General features: G+C 42.0%; 1 protein-coding gene across 9 annotated transcripts in view; it reads left to right on the plus strand.

Moving 5' to 3' along the window:
• Window positions 1–21,848, plus strand: part of DAB1 (DAB adaptor protein 1) — a 1,047,542-nt gene that overhangs the window by 965,000 nt on the left and 60,694 nt on the right. For 5 of the 9 annotated variants that reach the window (XM_063613881.1, XM_063613879.1, XM_063613880.1 and 2 more), the window contains 3 exons: window positions 5,267–5,398; window positions 6,051–6,170; window positions 14,766–14,825. In XM_063613881.1, coding sequence (XP_063469951.1) covers window positions 5,267–5,398; window positions 6,051–6,170; window positions 14,766–14,825 — 312 coding nt within the window. Of the gene's footprint in view, window positions 1–5,266; window positions 5,399–6,050; window positions 6,171–6,630; window positions 6,670–8,268; window positions 8,335–14,765; window positions 14,826–21,848 lie in introns of all 9 variants that reach the window. The other 4 variants (XM_063613878.1, XM_055234514.2, XM_055234513.2 and 1 more) reach the window with 1 other exon arrangement.

Below are 21,848 nucleotides of genomic sequence, written 5' to 3' on the forward strand. Positions count from 1 at the left end.
CTGTCAGACAGTAACCCTCCAAACAATTTGATACTTCATTTAAACATTGGTAAATGGCTCATGGCAATACAAAGACAAAAAGATTTAATGATGATCAGATAAGAAATTCTCTGTTCACAGAATGAATCCTGTGTGAAATGTTATGAATTAACCTGAATCATTTATTCATTGAACATGTATTGAGCATCCACCATATGTACGGCTTATCTTAAGGTGACTTGGTCTTTCTTTCTTTCTTTTCTTCCTCCCCATTCATTGCCTTCATCCTGTACTTCCTTTCTTTCTTCCTCTCTACCTGCCTTCCTGAAATATTATGTAGCACTTACTGTTCAGAAGGTGCAGTATTAGGAGCGGAGGTAAGATTGAGAAGAACCAGACATGGATCTTTCTCTGAAGGGCCTAACATTCCTGAAGGAGAGAGAGAAAACATGTGCACAGATGTTCCCCACAAAGTCCCGTTCTCAGAACCTAGCTGCCTTCACACGTTCAGTTTTTTCTGCCTAAAATGCCCTTTCTTCCTTATTTTCTGGAGACTTCCCATCTATCCTTGGAGCCTCAATTCAAGGTCACCGCCTTTGTCAAGCCTTCTCTGATGCCCTTCCCCCATTCCTGCCCCAAGCCTATGTGACACACTGGGCACAATTTTAATATAAAGCTTGTTGTATTATATTGTGATTGCTAGTTTCTTTGCCTACCTGTTTTATGAGACTGTGAACTCCTTGAAGAAGGGACTGTATTTTATTCATCTGTGTAGTTATAGCACATAGCAGGAGACCAGCAACATAATAGGCACTCAATAAATACACATGCTGTGAGTAACTGGATGAATGGATAAATGCGAAAGAAGTGCAAAGCATCCTGTGTAGAAGGATAAATATAGTGCAGTGAGATCTAGGGATGGGAATTATTATTCAGGAAAATGGAGTATCAGGGTAAGTTCCTTGGATGGGCAACACGTCAGAGCTATGCCTTCCATCATAGGTACACTATAGTTCTCTGAGCTGATGAAGCACAGGCCAGGGCATCTGCAGAGAAAACCATGTGAGCAATAGCACAGAAGTGGGAAAGTACAAAATTCAAAGGGAGAGTAATGAGCTCCTCAGATTATTTGCACCACAGGTCAACTGAAGTTCATGCATAGGAAGGTCAGATTGGATTGAGTACATCGATACCTGGATTGTCCTTGGAATTCTTTAGTGATGACTTTTATCCATGATGCAAAGAAGAGTTCAAGACGGGAGGAATACATGAAGCTGTGGCAGAGAGCTAGGGTGTTCCTGAAGGCTCTACTTTTAAGACAAATAGCTGCTTTGATTTTGGCAGTAGTTTAATATGTAGACTAAGTTTTCCCAAGACAATAACTTTTCAAAAGGAAATGTGGAAGGGGGCAACCAGCATCTGCTTTTCCTTCACCCTCTGTCTCCCACTCTGGCCAGTATTCTCTGGTTGTTCTCCCAGCCACCTCCAGAACTACCTGCAAGGCCCCAGGAACTGACTGCAGAAGCACTCCTGGGATGGAGCAGTTCTTATGCCCTAGGACCAAGGGCTGTGCCTCACCTTTCTGCCTCTGGCTGCTCAACAGGTGCCAGAGACAGCCAATTCCTGAGAGTGAACTTCAGGGCCATGCTGTCTTGACCTTTTTCTTTGAGAGCCTGGTGGCCAGCCTTTACCCCAAGCCCTCTGATTTATGACCCTCCCTGATGTCGGATACTTGCCTGAATCCAGAACACTCTCAGTTCTCTCCCCTTACCCAGTTCTCTTCTTCCCTTGCCTTCCTCGTCCCAGTTTATCAAGGGATCATCTTTTTGTTCTTGGTTGAGGGAGCCAAAAGTCTAAGGGAAGGAGACTTTGATTCTGTGTAATCTAGTTTCCTTTTTTCAATGCTTTGTCATCCTGAGGAGGAAAAACACCTGGGTTTAGTATTGGTCCTGGCATTTCAATCTCTGACCTTCAGTCCCTTTATGAATAAACTCAGGATTGATGTTTAAGGTTCCAACTGTCTTTGATTGTGCTGATAAAGTCTACTTGAAGACATGGGGCAATTTTGAGGCTCAGTGAACAAGAATTTGCATGATACTCTAAGTTTCTAAAGCGAATGTGATAATGCAATTGTGGGATTAGCAGAATTCTAATGTATTTGTATTTCTAAGTATCTATGTTACGTCTGCATGGTTAAGGTTGGAGAGAGGGAAGACATAGCCCCTCATTGACTCTTATTTCCGAATGAATGAGACACGTTCAGAGCAATCCTTTTTAACATGTCATAAAATTAGCTATGAGAGAGAATAATGTTACAAATATCTTTAAGCACTTCACGCTCGCACTCACAGCTACACTCTGCAAGACAGTATTAGGTATCATCAGGCATTAAAAATGTTTTGATTTTAAAACACTTTAATGAGGATTCCCAGATAAATTAAAACATCTCCATCTGCTGTCTTGCCTGGTAGGTGATATTTTACCATTGCACAATCATCTCCAAATCTAATTCCACCAGGAAGACTTCTAATCGCAGCTTAATTTTAGAGCAATATTCTACTTGGCAATCAATAAGGCACTGTCGTCAAACTTTGATTTAATAGGAAACATGGATAACATTCTCCACATTATGCAGTGAGAGAGATACTTTCAGGAAAGGAGAGAAGAACGTCTTTGTCTCCCACTTTTCCCTGCTGCCTACCATTCTAGCACACAAAAGCCTATAAATCAATGCCCCCATGTTGTGCAAATGTAAATCTCATCAATTTTACATCATTAACACCATGAAAAAGCCACCACTCTTTGAGCAATTTTCCTCTGCTAGCTAAATATGTCCTCCTAATAAAACAAAAATTAATGGGTCCTAATTATTTTGCTAGTAAATATGTCCTTCTCTGCCAACTTATTTGTGTCAAAAACCATTAGACTTATACATTTGTTTTATTGTCACTGGAAGGACTAGGGTAACTGAGCAGTCATACCACCATTAAAGCATGATATCCAGTGGGCAGTGGGCAGCCTGGGCAAGCGTGAAGCCATAGAGAGAGTTCTAAGAGTAGTCAGAGAGGTTAGTGAATGATCAGACCCTGGAAGTTTAAGGTAAGTCAGAAAATTCTACTGCTGCAAATGACTTATAAGGTCAAGTGCCTGGAAAGATTGCATCTGGCCAAGAGATGGACATTTTAGAAGATCAGTGGTCTAGAACTATGGTGATGATCATCGTGAAATCCAGAGGCGCACTGTGCCAGGAGGCTGGTTTTGTAGTGGGGGGTCCTAATGGCTTAAAAGTATTTGGGAAGACAGAATAAGAGCTTAGAGGGTATCTACTCCAGTGGTTCCCAATGTTTTCAGAATTTTCTCTCTCCCTCCATGGACTCAGTGATTGGGAAGATTCTGTCTACCAAAAAAACTGCATTTGTAATCATCCATTTTCCTATTTGGACTATTTAAACCATAACTAATTGCCAGTAAGAGAATATACTCAAATATGAGCTAAGGAATATTAGCAACACTAAGCTGATATAATTCCAAATAAATGGCCGGTGCAGTGGTTCGCACCTGTAATTTTAGCACTTTGGGAGGCCAAGGCAGGTGGATCGCTTGAGCCCAGGAGTCTGAGACCAGCCGGGGCAACATGGCGAAATCCCGTCTCTACAAAAAAAATGAGCCGGCTCTGGTGGCATATGCCTGTAGTCCCAGCCACCCAGGAGGCTGAGGTGAGAGGATCACTTGAGCTCAAGAGGTGAAGGTTGCAGTGAGCCAAGATTGTACCATTGCACTCCAGCGTGGGTGACAGAGTGAGACCCTGTCTCAAAAAAAAAAATTCCAAATAAACTTGGCATTTTCATTTGCATGCACATAGAAATGTGTAGATTTATTAGGAATAATTACAGATTTCTGTTTAGTTTTTTGAGATTTTGAAAATTGCATGGGGCCTCTTTTTATTACGTTTAATGACCCCTAAGGATCTAGGGCTTTGGGTTATGAGCCATTGATCTGGTACATACCTCCCATTTACTAGAGGGTTAAACTTGAGGTACACAGGGGTACAGTGGGTGCCTTGTGTTTACACAGTAGCTAGAATTCAGGCCTCCTGATACCCAGTATAATGAAAAGGCTCTTTATAAGGACTTTAAACATGCCATAAGCACCCATATGAATATATAAGCCTTTACAGAGTACTGTTGAATGAAGATTGTTTCAAGTAGGTTTAGTATAGGAAAATAACCATGAAGATCACTATTACCCAATAGGATGGTGAACATTATTTGTTGAAGCTCAGATAATGAAGCCATGAAGGTCAATTATAAAAGATTTTCAAATTACTAATTATCAATCTCAGCTTACCTTAGTTCAACAACTATAGGCCAGGCATAGTGCAAGGTGCTAGGATGACAGAGATAAGGAAGACAGAACCGAGTGGGAAAGACAGACAAGGAATCATGCAAACATATCAGAGAATAAAGACCTGTGAGAGTAAGGAAGTCCAGGGACCAACATTGGAGGAATTCATCAGTTCAGTGTCATTAGAAAGTAAAGTTCTACAGAAACACAAATGAGGGTGGAATTATTTCTCCAGGGAGACAGAAGGCATGCCTTTTTCAGAGGAAGTTTCACACAGGTGGTCCTATTTCATATGGCCATTGAAAGAGAAACAGGATTTGGGCAAGTGAATAAAAAGAGTTGATGTTGCAGACAGAGAAACCTACCAATGAAAAGCCTGAGATATGCATATTCCTGCCTCTACCCCAGGTGGTGACTTTGGGCAAAACAGAGAAAGGCATTTATTCCTCAACACACTCTATCACCATCAGCTGGAAAAGTGTTGTCACCATGCACATCTATAGTTCTATGAATGTTAATAATATTCCCTGGAGTTGTACAGTGTACCTCCTCCACCACAGCACACACAGTCCCTGAGTATTTAAGTAAATTAAATATCAATCCAAAAGTTGGACTGGGATGTGTCATGAAAAAAGATCAAACAGAAGCCTACCCATTGAATTAAACTGGCTGGCTCTAGCAAGCTGAATAAAGCCACCGTTGCAGATGCTTATTCAGCATATGAACAATCCTGTGTTTCTCTCTGGTCATAGCATTAAGACCATAGAGGGAAGCCTCCATTTCTCAAGGGCAGGCATAGCTCTTTTTCTTTCCATCTGGACTAAACAGCTTTTCCAAAGCCCTTCGGGCCTGTTCACACATAGCTGAAACACATTTCTTATTGATCAACAGCTCGAAGGGAAAGTCCCCTGAAATATGTTCTTCCTTTTTTTTTCTCTGATAGGCCCTTCAGCATCATCATGCTGTTCATGAAATATCCTACATTGCAAAGGACATTACAGATCACCGGGCCTTTGGATATGTTTGTGGGAAGGAAGGGAATCACAGATTTGTGGCCATTAAAACAGCCCAGGCGGTGAGTATCCCTATCCAAGAAGGGAGCCTTTCCTTGGAACTCTGGGGGGACAGTCCAGTGACTCCTTTGGTCTTTGAGAGCCCACTCTCAGATATGACCAAGCAATGTATTTCCACTGAAGTTGATGCTCATATTCCCATCTAGAAAAGATAAACGGCCTTGGAGCAAGGAAACATGCTCAGACCCATCCAGTTTTTTCTTTTTCTTTCTTTTTTTTTTTTTTTTTTAACTAAGGGGTATTTCCTAATGACTAATTATTTTCCTTTCTAATTAAACTGGATGGAGGCACCATATACAAATAAGTTTCCTTGTGTTCATAGCCTCATTTAAAAAGAAAATAAGAGAAAACAAATAGCTGTTTTGCATAAGGCCTACCCTAATTTTATTGTATTCTAAATCACTAATAAATAAAAGCAATGCCTTTTATGCTTATGATTATTATGAATTTGCAAATATAATTAGTCGAAGAAATGAACTTTAGCCTAGATGCAATTTGCTAAACCAGTATAAACAAGGTAGAATTAATTAAGAATGGAATGCTTTCAGATTAATAGAAAAAGGAAGGCTCCGGGTTGTCACCGCAAAAACAAAAATTTGTTGCTGCATCTCAGTACCATTCCCTTATGATGTGCCTTACTACCTTTCACTCCAGGCTGAACCTGTTATTCTGGACTTGAGAGATCTCTTTCAACTCATTTATGAATTGAAGCAAAGAGAAGAATTAGAAAAAAAGGCACAAAAGGATAAGCAGTGTGAACAAGCTGTGTACCAGGTATACCTGTGAATTTATCCTTGCGCTGGAGATCGGGGCTTCAAATAAACACATGTAAAAACTGATAGTCAGGCCTTCTCTTCCTGCTGCCAAGTAGAAATAAACGAAGATGAAAGATTCCTGTGTAAATTACAGGACCCAAAGCAAGCCATTAGAAATTATTCCTTATTCTCTTAAACTCTAGACATGTTAGATGAAGTGAAATCTCGAATCCAGAGAAAGATTTCAGGGGTGGAGGACCCAAGAAACACAATTGCTTTTGCTATTGTTAACAGTGTGGGTGGAGGTGGGAGTGGCTCTAAGGGTTTTGACTTTTCTGTGTTTTTTCTACCTTGATGACCCACCAGCCTCTTCTGCCCGGAGCTGGTTTCTTTACTGTCCTGTAATTTCTGAATGCAGTCTCACATCTCTTCCTTTATGTCCTCTGCTTTTCACCCTCCCTCTCCTTACTCTGCAATAGACAATATTGGAAGAGGATGTTGAAGATCCTGTGTACCAGGTAATTTCTGAAACTAGTCGGGGTTTTAGATTCAAGAGTGACTAGACCTGTGCCAGAGCCATTTTGTCAGAAACCTGAAGAATCCACTGACTGCAAAACCTGGAGAGAGACCAAGATTATTTCTGAGGGTGAGGGCTGCCAGCCCCTCCAGGAGCAAATTTCCATAAAAACTAACAGAAGTTTGGCCGGCATCAGTATCTTGGGATTTGGAGATGCGCTTCTCCCTTCTTGCCTCTGCCTCGGCCCCCTTCACAGTCTGTAAAAGTTTGATCCCAGAGCTGAATGTTTTCAAGAGGCTCTTGAATATTCTGAGTTCATTAGAGAGAATATGAATAATGAAGTGGCTTCTCTGAGTTAAGAACCAGAGGTGGGGGCTGACATTTTGGTAACATTTCAGCACAGACCCAAAGGATGGTTTCTAAGCTTTAGAAAGGCTATGAGGAGGGCTCTCTGACCCCCGATGGGGCAAGCTGACCCTCCGATTACCTGGCTCATGCCATAGGAGCTGTTGGGAGGAAGGAAAGAGTGACCCTAAAGACACTTCTGCCCCTAGCTTTCTCTGGACTCTCTTCATGATCTGCAGCTCAGTGGTGGGTAGAGAGATGATCTCTCTTGGGGTCAAGTATGTGGTCTGTTCAAACAGAGACGCAGAAAAAAAGGGAAGAGACAGCCTCTCCCTCCCCTATGCTTATTCTCAAGGAGAAAAAGAAGCCCCAAAAATGACTTATTGAACACAAAGGAAAATCTTGAACTTACAGTTCTAACTGGGATGCATAGGTGTTCTTTGTGTGTGCATGTGTGTGTGTGTCACATATGTATTTTATATAAATGCTTATTTTCACACAAAAATCTGATATTGCTACAATGAAAGTAAAATAATGTAGATGACTTGAAGTGGAAAAAGTATCTCATGTATATGGCAAACAAAAGCCAAAGATGCACGTAATGACATGCTCTTGCTTTAGAGTGCTGAGGGCCGAGGATTTGTATATAATATGAGCTTCACCCCCTGGCTCACTGGCTTGCACAGAATGAAGAATAATAGCCTTTTTGAAATGTCTCAGTCCTAAAACATGAACGTGGAAAAATCGATTTAACGTATTTAAAAGTGAGAATGCAAAATAAGGTGATATTTATGGGATAAAGGAGTTTGGAGCTTCTGAGCTCTTCAGAGTTTGTTTAGGATTTTGAACCTTAGGGGAAAAGGGATGCCCCTCCACTGTAACCTATACTTCACAAAGTTTGGGATCCCAGGCATTCCAGTGAGATAGCATTCTCACTCAGCAATACCAATGTATTCAGATATTACTGAGACAAATTGCCACTGAATGAAGAGGTTATATATCCAGAAAGATCTGCAGAGGCTCGATGCAACCACTGCTGAAATACTGACCAGCAGACCTCTGCAGTTTTCCTTATGAAAGGCAGGAATGTACAAGGTACATTTTATTTCAATAATTCAGTTGTGTCTTTAAGGTGTTTTCTCTTGTGCCTGCTTCTTTAATGCTCACTGTGATTTGTATCTTAATTTCCAAATGCTTGTTTTTCCTTTCTTCTTTTTCACCTCTGACCTCTCCTTTCTGGCTGCTCCTGTAATAGTACATTGTGTTTGAGGCTGGACACGAGCCAATCCGTGATCCCGAAACGGAAGAAAACATTTATCAGGTATAAAATTGCTTGCCTCTCTTACAATTGCACCACTACTAGTACGTGCATAAATGTACTGACAGTCTAAAGAACCAAGGGTTCTGTTGATCATTCCTGGCTTGTTAAAATACCTTTGAGTGAAATGGCTTCTAGTTCCTCAGCAATTTACCAGTAGTTTTCATGCCTTGTTGTTGATGTTTAATAGCTAATTAGGTACAGTGTTTTACTTGTGAATGGATCTGAACTATTTTAAGTAGAAGCAAAATAAAATGTTCCATTTTACTAAAGTAATACATTGCAGAGCTGCTGTCCATTATACAGTTAGGGTCCTTCATTTCTCAAAAGAATGTGCTCATCAAATTTCTTAAAAAGCCAACTCCGCTACTGAAAATAAAGCACAAATTTAATTTCAAATGCTATGTGAAAACAACATTGAGAATATTAACTGAATGAAAGTACAGCTAAAGGCTTTACCCTTATTTTTAATTGTGCAAAGAAAACTGAACTTTTTAAACTCATTTAATTCTCACGAAGATGTTATAAACTAGATATTTTAATTCTGTTTTTATAGGGTGAGACTCAGAGAGAGAAGCCGAGTAGCTTTCTCGGGGTTGTGCAACTATTTAGAGCCAAGATTCAAACCCAGGCATGGGTGTGAAGGCGAAGCTCTAGCTCCTTCTGCCATGGTCTTCCACCAAAGTGTCTGTATAATTACAGTAGAGCAGCACATCAAATAGATATGATGACCTGCAACTTTTCACTCGTTAGTATTGTAGTCCCAATTTGAAATAGAAACATTATAGGAGAAGAAAAAAATTTAATGTATTTAATAAGTGATTTTAATTTTGTTAGTTGTGTGGCCTATTCTGCCTTGGGTGTATATTACTTGTGTAATAAAAGTAAAACATATTTTCAATTTCTATCAAATGCATAGAATTCTAAATGACTAAAATACAACGTTAGTTCTACCAACAACTTGGTTTAAAGTTGTCAGCCTTGTTGAATAATATTTTCTCTCCACTGGATCTATCTGGATTCCATTCAAATGTGAGGTTGTGCTTTGAGATTTTTTTGAAAGTCGTGGCTCACCAAGTATCTTTAATAAGAAAAGTTGCATTTGTCCTGAGTGTCAGATTTGGAAGTATATACAACCTTACAGTATCTGAATATGAGGAGGAGAAAACCATTAACCAATCATCCTAGGAAGAGAGGGCCCCTTTTAAATAAAAGGAAGCTTTGCAGTATTACAGGTTTCCGAATCCAGACTTAGCTATAGTTGGCAGGGCCCCCATTGAGCCCTGTAGAATTGCAGTGGGGGCGGGGTGGAGAGGGAGACAGCCTAGTGTACTGGAGAGACCTGCTTTAGCTGGTGGAAAGCTGGATTATAGTCCAGGCTCTCTTACCAACTACCTTTGGCTAAGTGGTAGTGGGCAAGTCACCTACCTTCTCAGAGTCAGTTTCTCCCTTGATAAAATAAGCGAACAATTGTTCCCTAACTCACAAGCTCATGTGTAGAATGGAAAGAAGAGGTGTCATCATGGGTCACAAAATGTGGAGTCTGGCTGTGTGGATTCAGTATTTTAGTACAAGTACAAACTCAGCCATTATTTTAACCGTCAAGTATTTTTTTTTTCCTCTGGGCTTCAGTTTACTCATCTGTAAAATGAGCAAGTAAAATACAGGGCTCTCTCAGGCAAGACCCTTTAATGTTTTTTGCAATTACTGCTTTACCATAGGACTTTGATTTTTTTAGAGAAGCACATTAGCTTGTTTTACAGGATAATAAGACTCAGAAATGGTGGAGGTGGGAAAATGTGCGTGTGCACATGCGCTGATGGTGGGCCAACTCTGTGAATGGGGTTTAAGTGCAATATCTTATCTCTCACAACAACCCCATGTGGCTTGAATCATTATTCCCACCTTACAGATAAGGAAAGTGAGGCTCACAGTGATAAGGTAACTTGCCCAGGGTCCCAGAGCTAGCAATAGGTAGAGCCCCCACTGCAGGTCCCTCTGACCTCTGTAAATAAAGAAATAAATCCTAAGGCTGCTCTCAGCTCAGAATCCCCTGATTCTGAGTTTCACAATTAGATTCTAAGTCCCTTTCAAGTCACTATCTAAAAATCACACTTGTTTTAACAGCTCTGACCTCCAGATCTTCCCATCTGTCCATCATTAACAGGAAGCTACCATTTAAGGGAATGAATATTTTATCTCCTTCTATTGGAAAGTCCTCTGGTCATTCTCTTCTCCTGCTTTGCCACTCTGCTGGGGCTCAATTTACTTAATAAGAGATAAGCTCTTGGGCCTGAAGATAAGGCTGGGTTTTTAAGGGGCTGCTATTAGGAGCCTCCTTCTTTTTTTTTTTTCTTAAGGGCTTGTGAGTGTTCCATAGCTATTTCTCCTGAATTGCAGTGTTTGTTAGTATTTCAGCTTGGCCTAGCCAGTGGTCTCAGCTTTTATTCACCTCCTTGCTTTCTGGAGTGAGGCAGATGGTCCTGGAGACCTTTAACTCTTTTGTGAACTTGAGCGGAGAACATAATTTTTGTATCTCAATTTCCTGGGCTATGAAATGGGGTTAATATATTCTCTGCTCCTAGCAGTGATGTGAAAACGTAAAACGAGGAGGAGAGCAGTTGGTTCATAGTAGGTTCTGTGTAAACGTGAGTTTCCCCTCCTTCCTTGCGTGTTGTCAGTTTCAGATGCTGTTGAAGATGTCTTATGATCATGTTTTAAGTGAAATAGAACATAACTTGCTCACCACATGTTGTTGGAGAGCCTAGCAGAAATCCTCAAGCTTGCTTCACTTTCCTAACTCCAACAAAAGGGATGCAGAGGCTTTTGAGTAAATGTAACCTCTTTTTTCAAGATTTTTGTAATAGTCTTGTTTTCCCAGCTATATTAATAATAATAATTGCCTTTTGCTTTGCATGCCTCAGAAAAAGTTATCAGCTGTATTGAAGTTATCAGCCTCCCAATACAAAACATTTTTACACATCACTTAATTTTGATCCTTCCAATAATGGTGACATAGGAAAAACAGCTGCAATGACTATCATTTTGAACATAAGAAAATCAAGTTCCCCCAACTGAGGTGCTGAATACAAGGTCAGAACCTTCGATTCTAAATCTAGTGTTCTTCAATACCTGAACAGGCTTCCTATATAAGCAAAATTTCAGCTTTCCACATGGGCATTTTCCAAGTTCATTCATTCAAAAACCACTGTTAACCATCCAATCCATGTCAAGTGCCATTATTTTTAAATGATGAGTCTCCAGGAAATGTTACCCAATAAAGCCTGGAACTGCCTCTCCACACTATTAATTAACATGCTGCCAAAATAAAAGTAAAAGTGTCTTCTGTATGTATAGTATGGAATGTGCTGTTTTTAGAGTAATTTAACATCTATTCACTTATTCATACAAAAAAAACCGATTATTTATAGAACAAATAAATGACTGGCCACCTGGGAAATCACATGCGTCTGGCACGGGGATGGGATGGTGACCATGGCACGGCCCCCACCCTCAGAAGTTTATGGACAGCCCCCTTTGATGCTCACAATGGGCAGATGGGGCAACTGAAGTGCAGAGAGCAAAGCGACTCTCTGAGTCGCGGCCTGTGGCAGACCCAGGATTTGGAACTACCAGTCTTCTGGTTTCTTTTGGTCTGAAACTTCTATGTCTCTAAAACATTGTGTTACTGAAGCCTGTTGTGTAAACAGAATGGAACAGCTAAGCAGAGATGAGAGCCAGGACCATGCACCTTAGCACTCATGGGCTGAATGCTTGGCGATTAGGCATTTATTTGTTTCACCAATATTTATAGCTGTGGATACAAGGATAATAAAATATCCCAACCTGCCCTCAGCAAGCTTATAGACCCTGGAACAGTTACAATGTGGTGCAATAATTCTCATGATAAGATAAATCACACTTTACAGTCTATTTCAGTAGTCTGATTACTTTTCCATCTCCCCCAATAAGACAAGGAGTTCTGTTAGATCAGGGGCCATATCCGTCATGTTCACCATCATTGTCCCAGGGAACACATGATGCATGACACATAGTAAGTACTTAGCAACTTTTATTTTTTAATGAAAGAATGCACCAGAGGTTACAAGAATACAGGGGAAGGCTCCAAACAAGGCCTAGAGAATCAGGTGAGGCGTCCAAAAAGATATCCCAGCTGAGATAAATCTTAAAGGACAAACAGGCAGATTGATATCTCACCCATGGGAGAGCCAAGTAGAAAAGTGTTTTCAATTATGCACAGTTTGGGTTTATCCATTCCACCGCTTCTTCTCCATTTGCAGGGATAATTGAGAGGCAGCTGCGGTTCAGCTGTGCTAAGTGCCCGTAGTGAGCAGTGAATTACGGGCAACAGAATGTTCTTCATTTTGCTCAGTAAAGGGTGAGCTAGTAAAAAACAAAAGTGAGGGCTGGTAATTTATTGGCCCTCATTAACAAGGACTCTGTAGGCATTCTTAGAGGATTTCTTTTAGATGGAGCTCGGTTATCAGGAGCAAAGAAATGACATTCTTTGCTGGCTACTTGCACAGTGAAGCTTGCAAGATCAGCTCTGGAAGTGTACCACCGACACAGCCATGCTCACTCAGTCCTGTTTTTTGCAAGAGTGTAGATGAGCTTCTGGGACGTAGGATGTGATGTCAAAGAAAAGGCCCACTTGAAACAGCTGTCTGAATAGTATAGCAGTCAAATGGCAAACTCCCTGGGCTCAAGCTTTTGGCTTCCCCATTCACGGACTGCACTCACAGAGTGAGTTGAATCATGCAAACTACTCTGTCCAAGGGCCTCAAGGTCGCAGGTGTTCTAGGGCAAATATCTCTACTGCCAGAGATATTTGTCTCCTCTGCAACATGGGGCCAACTGAGTTCTTACCTGAAAGACTTGTCTTGAGGATTGCATGAGAATGTATGTAAGACACAAATATTTAGAACAGCAGCTGGCACATAGGAAGCACCCAGTCCATGTTAGCTCACATTATTAATAATAGATGTCTTGTCTGGCCGCCAGAAAGAGCTGGGTTTGAACCTGGTCACTTACCAGCTTTGAAGATATGGGCAAAGTCCCTAACATCTCTGAGCCTCACTTTCTCCTATTTAAAGTAGAGATGATATTACCAATTTCTTGGAGTCATTGCAAAGATTTTAAGTTAAATGAGATGAAAAATATCAAAGGGACCTAAGGAATAAGCTCAAATCCTCACTTCTTATAGAACAACGGTGTAGTTAGCTAGCTCAAGCCTAAAAGACACTTTTCCTTCACTATTCCCCACATTCCTCTATCATACGTTTACCATATGTCTCAGCAGACATTTACTGAGAGCCTACTGGGTGTTAGGCACTATGCCTGCTCTTAAGGAGCTCCTACTATGATGGGAAGAAAGGCATGTTGTCAGACCATTATAAAACCACTGCTGGCTGGATCCTGCAATAGGGGTGTGAGCTAAGCTGTGACAGTTGCTGGGAAAGGAACAACTAATGAGCGCTTCCAATCTGGAATCTTTCAGTGAAAGCCCTTGGTTGACTCATCTGAAAAGTAGTCAACATATCCACCACTATCGTTAGTATCATAAGATGTGTTCGTATATATTTATATGATGTGTCAGTAACTAAAGTAATTCTTCTAACACATTACAGTATTATGGTATGTAATAGTGTTGTGTATCTAATATCCATGTTCTCACTTGGTCCTCAGAATAACCTGAGTAAGAGGCAGAGCTGATAGTAGTGAAGCTCGGAGGAGCTCAGTGACCTGCTCAGGCTGTCACAGTTAGCTCATAACACAGTGAGACCAGATGGATGAGTAAGGGAAGGGAGGAAGATGCAGATTAATGTTAAACGTCCTCAAGATCTTCTGCATACTAGGCCCACACTTTCCATACCACTCATGGGCCTTTTTCTTCAATGAAAACCTTCCATAATTACCAAATGGCTTGTATCTGATCCCAGTAGAAGCTGTGCTTTGTGCTAGGATCTTGATATTTGCTATATTTTAAATAGCCTAGATCTCAGACTCAGCATTGAACAGTTTAAGCTCAGCTACAAACTGTTTCTAATCACTTCAGGAACAGTATAGCACCTCCCTAGGCCTCATTTTTGTCTAAGGAAATGAGGATTTTTTTTTTCACCACATGACTTCTGAAGTCTATGTAGGTTTCTAGTCTTTGATTCTGCGAGGAGCCCAGTGGCAGAGACGACCTATAAACCTTTGTTAAATGATGTTCACTCCCTCTCCCCATCTGATGCTCCTAAGGGAGGGAGCCTGGCCTGATACTTTCACAGTTAGAGCAGGTTCCCATGGGCTTGTCCTGGGGGCCATTCTCAGGTACCCTTAGCCAGCTTGCAGTTGAAGTCTGGTTGCTTTGTTCTTTGAAATTGGAGTACCAGAGTGTTTTGACCATGCTGAATTTAATTTTTCCATAGGTTCCCACCAGCCAAAAGAAGGAAGGTGTTTATGATGTGCCAAAAAGTCAACCTGTAAGTGTAAGTACATCTCCTCTCTACTGCCAGGTTTCCGCGACCTGGATTTACACTGAGGCTGTCTTCAGCCTGTGGAACGAAACCCTTCTCCTGGATTGAGTGTCGTGGCCCCACATGTTTCTGCTGGGGACTGCATGCTGGGGAATCTTCAGTGGGCCAGAGGAAGGAGACATGAGACAGAAATGGTAGCACTGAGGAAAGGGTGCCAATCTGGATGAAGGTCTGGTCCCACGAGTGGGAGTGAGTTGAATCATGCGAACTACTCTGTTGAAGGGCCTCAAGGTCATAGGCATTCTAGGGCAAAAGTCTCTAACCATAGTTTAGAAGAAGTAATTCTTCTAACACATTACAGTATTATGGTATCAATAGTATTGTGTATCTAATATCCATTTTCTCACTCCATCCTCAGAATAACCTGAGTAAGAGGCAGAGCTGATAGTAGTGAAGCTCAGAGGAGCTCAGTGACCTGCTCAAGTAGAGGATAGTGTTTCTGTTGTGGAAAGAGAGCTGCCCATCTGATCTGAAAGTGGTTGAGAAGTTTCAAAGGGACAGCAGGAGAAGGGCTGGCCAGGGCCTTTGGGGTATACAAAAGTTCAGCCAGTGGGTGAAAATTTTGGAAAAGGTCATGTGCAGTGGGATGTGGAGAACCCAAGAGGCATACCACATTAAGGACAACAAGCTCCAGTGGATCTGGACCCCATGTGCTGGTGGGACTCCTGGGAATCTGGGACAGAACCAAAAATTCCCAGCTGTGTGGTACTGCTCCAAACCATTGAAGTACCCAGAACTCATATTTAGGACCTCCAACGGGCATGCAGAAGGCAACTTCTATACATAATTCAGGCAGCTCTGGGGAGTCAGTGAAGGCTCTTGAGCAGGAGGCACATGTGACTTTGCCACAGCCAAGGAACTAGCGTGTTCAGTCAGTATTGACCTCATTCATCTCAACAATGTGTGGACAGAGAAGGTGCTTTAAAGTCAGGTAGACCCTCAACAATGTCAGCTCTCTCCCGGACAGCTGGTGTGAGGCTAAAATCGTTCTACCTGGAACACTGTTGTCTGTTCTGGAGCCCACACTGTGAGAGACATAAAGGCACACCTGCATGTTTCACGATAAGATTAACAAGGGGATGTGAAACTCCATCCCATGAGGAGCAGCTGGAGGACACAGAAATGTTTGGCCTGGATAAAAGAATCCATAGATATGAAATGGGACTCCAAAGGCCACTGTATGGAAAAGGGATTATCTTGTTCTGTGTCAGCCAAATCCTGGAACTGAGACCAGTGGGTGGCACTATAAGAAAGTCAATTCCAGCTCAAAGTGAGGCTGACCTTCCCACAGTCAGAGCTGCTCAGAGGTAGACCAGCTGGCACCTCAGAGAGTGAGCTCACCATTCTTGGAGCTATGCAAACAAGACTTGCAGACTACGTGTCAGAAAGATTACCAGAGCAATTCACACACTGCATAGGGAGATGGACAGGAGAGCTCTGGATGTCCCTTCCAAACCTGAGATTCTGTGTTCTCCAAGTTGGGAGTCTTTCTGGTAGATTCTCATCCTTGCCTGCCCCCTTCTCCCTTTTCGTTTAGTGAAACTTCTTTCTGATCAATGTCCATTTCTATAACCCACTCTTCCAGGATCTTGAAACCACCCCCCCCCCCCCACCTAAATATGGCTTCTGAAACCTATGTGTGTTAGTTTTAATGAAAAAGCATATCCAGATGCAGGCCCATTTTCAAAAACCCAAGTCTAGGGACCCTATTCTGTGTTGTACTACTCAGGGAAACAGCAGTTTTTCTCCCTGAGGCCTTTGCACCTCATCAGGCCCCCTTGTCACTGAGACATTGGTCTGCTCTTCGTGTTTCAATTGGTCCAGCCCCCATGACACCATTCTCTACAATTCAATTTGTGCCTGAATTGCCACACTTGCCCTTAACAGGTTTAGCTATGTAAGGAAACATGCTCCATTTGCTGCCTTGGTTTTTGTGAATTTATTAATGATTCTGGCCACATCATCTCCATGCTTAACAGCTCCAGAAAAAAAAAAAAAAATCCAAACTCCTTTGCCTGAGATACACAGGCAGGCTGCCTGAAGGTCCCCTCTCCAGCTTATGTGTCTATCTCCCTCCTTCTGGTCCAGCCCTACTGAAATCTTTTTGTGTTTGTTTGTTTTACCCCTCCCCACTCTCTCTGCAGCCTTCCCCCAGCGTTCCAACTTTACTTCAAGCTTTGTGTTCTCAGGGGGACCTTCTGGACTTTCGCTCTGAACAGCAACAGCAGATCACTCCTGCCTTTGTGCTATCATTCCTCTGCTAATAGCACTTCTTCCCTATTACTTCCTTGAATGTCCTGGGGTCCTTGTATTACCAGATGCAAGCCCATGGCCTGGTATGTGAAAGCCAGGTGCAACACGGCTGCTTTAGGAACATTTAATAAATATATGAAGGCCAGGGGCGGTGGCTCAGGCCTGTCTGTAATTCCAGTACTTTGGGAGGCAGAGGCGAGCAGATCATGAGGTCAGGAGTTCGAGACCAGCCTGGCCGGCATGGTGAAACCCCATCTCTACTAAAAATACAAAACATTAGCCGAGCATGGTGAGGCGTGCCTGTAATCCCAGCTACCCGGGAGGCTGAAGCAGGAAAATTGCTTGAACCCGGGAGGCGGAGGTTGCAGTGAGCCGAGATCGCGCCACTGCACTCTAGCCTGGTTGAGAGAGCCAAACTCCATCTCAAATAAAATAAAATAAAATAAAATAAAATAAAATAAAATAAAATAAAATACATATGAATGACTCTATCTGTAGAAGGCATTTATGAAAATCCCTGGTAGAATTAAGTAAGTCACTGTATTTCTGACTCCAAAATAATCATTTAGGAAATGCACTAGAAATTTTGCTTGCAAAATATCTGGGCTGCCTGAATGGCATGCAGTGGCTCCCAACCCGCTATTTTCTCAGAGTCCTAGAACCAACTGATGGTAATGATGACTTTTCCATGAGCTATTTTCAACATTTTCAAAAGCCTAAGAGAGGTAAGAAGTAAAAACCTCAGGCTATTGTATAGAGACAGGTGGCTGCAGTTGGAATCTGAGCTCCTCTTCCTACCTATGAGACTTTGGATACATTTCCTTGCCTCAGAGACCAGTGTTCTTATCTACCACAAAAGATGATTGAACATAATTAGAGGACAGAGTAGTTTATGTATTGGAAAGTTGATCCCACTTGCCTAAGCCTCTCGGAGGTAATACCGAATACCACACACCCCTCCCTGCTCTGAGATCTTCCTGCCTTCCAGGCTTCCCCTAGTAGACCTGCCTCTCTGATGAATGCACACTCCCTAGAGTACCTCTATACTCTGAAAATCCTTGCCTCTCACTGTTTGCTCCTTCACCACCTTTCCCTTAGCCAGAAAGACAAATACAAGCGATAACTCAATTAGTGTATGTTAAGCAGCTTCCAGAAAGTCGTGAGACTTCCACAAATTTCCCATAAGAAGAGAAACTGCCCAGTGGCCTGTTCCTCTAGGTTCCACCTGGTTTCATTTTTCTCAGGTTTAGGTCTGCACAGAGCCTGGTCTTCAGAGTGAGATCTGGGTGTAGTTCTTACCACAGCCACTTCCTGAGAGTCCCTGAGCAGCTTTGTGCATCTCTGATCCTCTATGTTATTATCTACCAAAAGAAAATCATACTACCTTTGCTTTGTTTGGAGGATTAAAGGAGACACTTATGCAAAACCCTTAACAGAAGATGTGAGTTAGATAACATGAGAACATATCCACATGTTGCTATTTCAGGCAGTGCTCTAGCAAACTCTCCTCACTAAGCCAGGGATTGGCAACTATTCTAGGGGGTTGCACACCCTCTCTGGAAAGCCTTCCTTACCCCAAGTAGAGTATTCAGTCTCTCTGGGCTACCTCTAATACTTCTCTTTGCAATGATCCTAATGGATTGTCATTTTCTCTTAACATATTCATGTGAACCATTGGACTTTGAGTTCCTCAAAAACCTTGGCAGAGATCACATCTCACGCGGCTTTGCAATTTCAGCACCTAGCATAGTGCCTGAAATATAGTTCCCACTGAGGACTGTGGTAGTAACCTAAGCTGTGAGAGATACCGGGGTTTGAATCCTGGCTTCATTACTGGCTATGTGACCTTGAGCGAGCCCTTTGCTCTATTCAGTCTTTGGTCTTCTCAGCTATGTAATGGTGATGTGAAAACCAAATTCACTGAGTTCTGAGAGTTTAGATTAATAGCAGTGATCACTCAGTGTACATTAGCAATTAATAGACACTAAATGTTTTGTTGCACTGAACTACTCACCAGGAGTTGTCACTTTTACTCCATACCTCCTTGCTTTGCAAGTCCATTGAGGACAGGAATCATAGCATATTCATGTCCTGATTACAGTAAGCATCGACACAGAGCAGCTGCTCAAGTGGTAAATGAATGAATAAAAATAATTGAACAAATGAATCCCTGTGTGTGGAATGAATGAACAAATAAATGCCTGTAGACTCAAAGCTCATCTATTGTCCATTAAGTTCTTTTTCCTTCTGGGGCCAAAGACACCATGTCAAACTAAGACAGTGTTGCTTCTCAAAGAAGCCCTCTTGCCTGGCCCTTCTTCCACTTGTGTTTAACCATTCTTGCCCTGTTCCACCTGCAGCCTCCATAAATATGTGTTGTTTTTTCTTTATAGTTTGGATCACCAAGCAGACAGGTGGCCTTCTAAACACAAACCCACACACTCACGCACCTGCATTCACTCCCCCTCCTACATCAGGAACTCAGCATCAGGCAAAGCCAAAACATCTTGCTTCCTTGGCAGGGTTATTTTTGATTTTTGTTTTTTCATCCTACCCAGGGTTGGATTTTTCCTTCTGGGGCCCTGTGGAAAGTGTTTAAAGTCATTAAAACCCTTTAATTTTTCTGAAGAGGGGCCTGTAACTTATAAAATATTAGGGACACAATCTGATAGAATTAAGAATCAGTAGGCCGGGCGCAGTGGCTCACGCCTGTAATCCCAGCACTTTGGGAGGCCAAGGCGGGCAGATCAGGAGGTCAGGAGATCGAGACCATCCTGGCTAACATGGTGAAACCCCGTCTCTACTAACAAATACAAAAAAATTATCCGGGTGTGGTGGCGGGCACCTGTAGTCCCAGCTACTCGGGAGGCTGAGGCAGGAGAATAGTGTGAACCTGGGAGGCAAAGCTTGCAGTGAGCTGAGATTGTGCCACTGCACTCCAGCCTGGGCAACAGAATGAGACTCTGTCTCAAAAAAAAAAAAAAAAAAAAAAAAAAAATCAGTGTAGTCCTTCTACGCCAAAACCCCTGTAACTATTTGCATGTCACAGAAGGCTGGAGAAAGGATTTGGGCCCCGTGAATTTGCCAGATACTTGTCTGAAAACCACTAAAATTTTTGGATTTTAAGAGCGTATCAGTTATATCCCTTGCCTTGTCTTAGATAATATGCAATTAGAGATGGTAGTTACATAGTCCATTTCTCAAACTATATTTAGCTACAGACTTTCTTTTTAAAAATTAAAATTTTATATAACAATATAATATATAAGAGAGACAGGCAAAAGAGGGGTTTTATGCACTATCCTCGGTCTGTATATGAAATCACTACTGAAGTGAATTAATGATAATCAACTGTTGAAATATAAAATACACTTTCTTCTGTGACCCCATTATTTTGTTTTTTGTTGCCTTCTCTACTTTTGGCCATTATCTGGGGAGAGTCATCATTCCAGTGGACAGCCCATTTAGTAACCTGGCCTCCCAATTTCATGACTCTCATCCCTTGAATCTTTTCACTCAGAACAGCCTTAGTGACCTCAGAACCTCAGGAGCCCCTCCTTTCTCTCACCATAAGCCTCTGTTCATCCCTTTCTTCTACTCCAATACTCTTGCTGAACTTTTTCTTCGTTCAACATTCAAGATCCAGTTAAAATGTTATTTTCTGTCTTCAGCTTTCCTTGAGTCCGTAGGGAAATTGCTTTTTCGAATGTATTTCGGCCGAACTATTTTTTTTTCCTTTGAGACAGAGTCTCGCTCTGTTGCCCACGCTGAAGTGCAGTGGCATGATCTTGATTCATTACAGCCTCCGCTTCCCGGGTTCAAGAGATTCTCCCACCTCAGCCTCCCAAGTAACTGGGATTGCAGGCGTGCACCACTACACCTGGCTAATTTTAGTATTTTTAGTAGAGATGGGTTTCACCATGTTGGCCAGTCTGGTCTCAAACTCCTGACCTCAGGTGATCCACCTGCCTCACCCTCCCAAAGTGCTGGGATTACAGGTGTGAGCCACCATGCCCAGCCCACTTCTGCTGAACTTCTAACCACAACTTTGAAATTTGTTTTCTTTTCTTTTCTTTTTTTTTTTTTTTTTTTTGAGACAGGCTCTTACTTTGTCACCCAGGCTGAAGTGCAGTGTTGCAGTCATAACTCATAACTGTATCCTTAAACTCCTGTGCTCAAATGATCCTCCTGCCTCAGCTTACCCAGTAGCTAGGACTACAGGCATGTACCACCATGCCTGGCAAATTTTTTGTTTTGTTTTGTTTTTTTTGTTTTTAAAGATGAGGACTTGCTATGTTACCTACTGTGGTCTTGAATTCCTGGCCTGAGGCAATCCTCCCACCTTGGTCTCTCGAAGCACTGGGATTATAGGCATGAGCCACTCCACCTGGCCTTAACCACATTTTATTGTGGTTATCGTGGAGCAGTATTTTCTAATGGTTCAAAATATGGGCTTTGGTATCAGAACAACTTGGATTTGACTCCCAGCTTTACTATTTTCTAGCTTTGTGAATTTGAGTACTTAAGTTAGTCTCTCCACTCTCCATGCCCTCATCTGTAAAATGGAATTAATGTTAGTGCCTGCCTTAGAGTTTTTGTGTAAAGACTAAATGTGTAAAGACTAAATGAGCTAAAGTATGTGAATGAGCTCAGTGCAATGAGAATTTAATCACTGTGAGCTATTATTCGGTTTCTTTCCCCTACTTCTCTGTAAGATCCTAG

This window comes from Symphalangus syndactylus, chromosome 19 (genome assembly GCF_028878055.3).
Source record: "Symphalangus syndactylus isolate Jambi chromosome 19, NHGRI_mSymSyn1-v2.1_pri, whole genome shotgun sequence".
Taxonomy (NCBI): Eukaryota; Metazoa; Chordata; class Mammalia; order Primates; family Hylobatidae; genus Symphalangus; species Symphalangus syndactylus.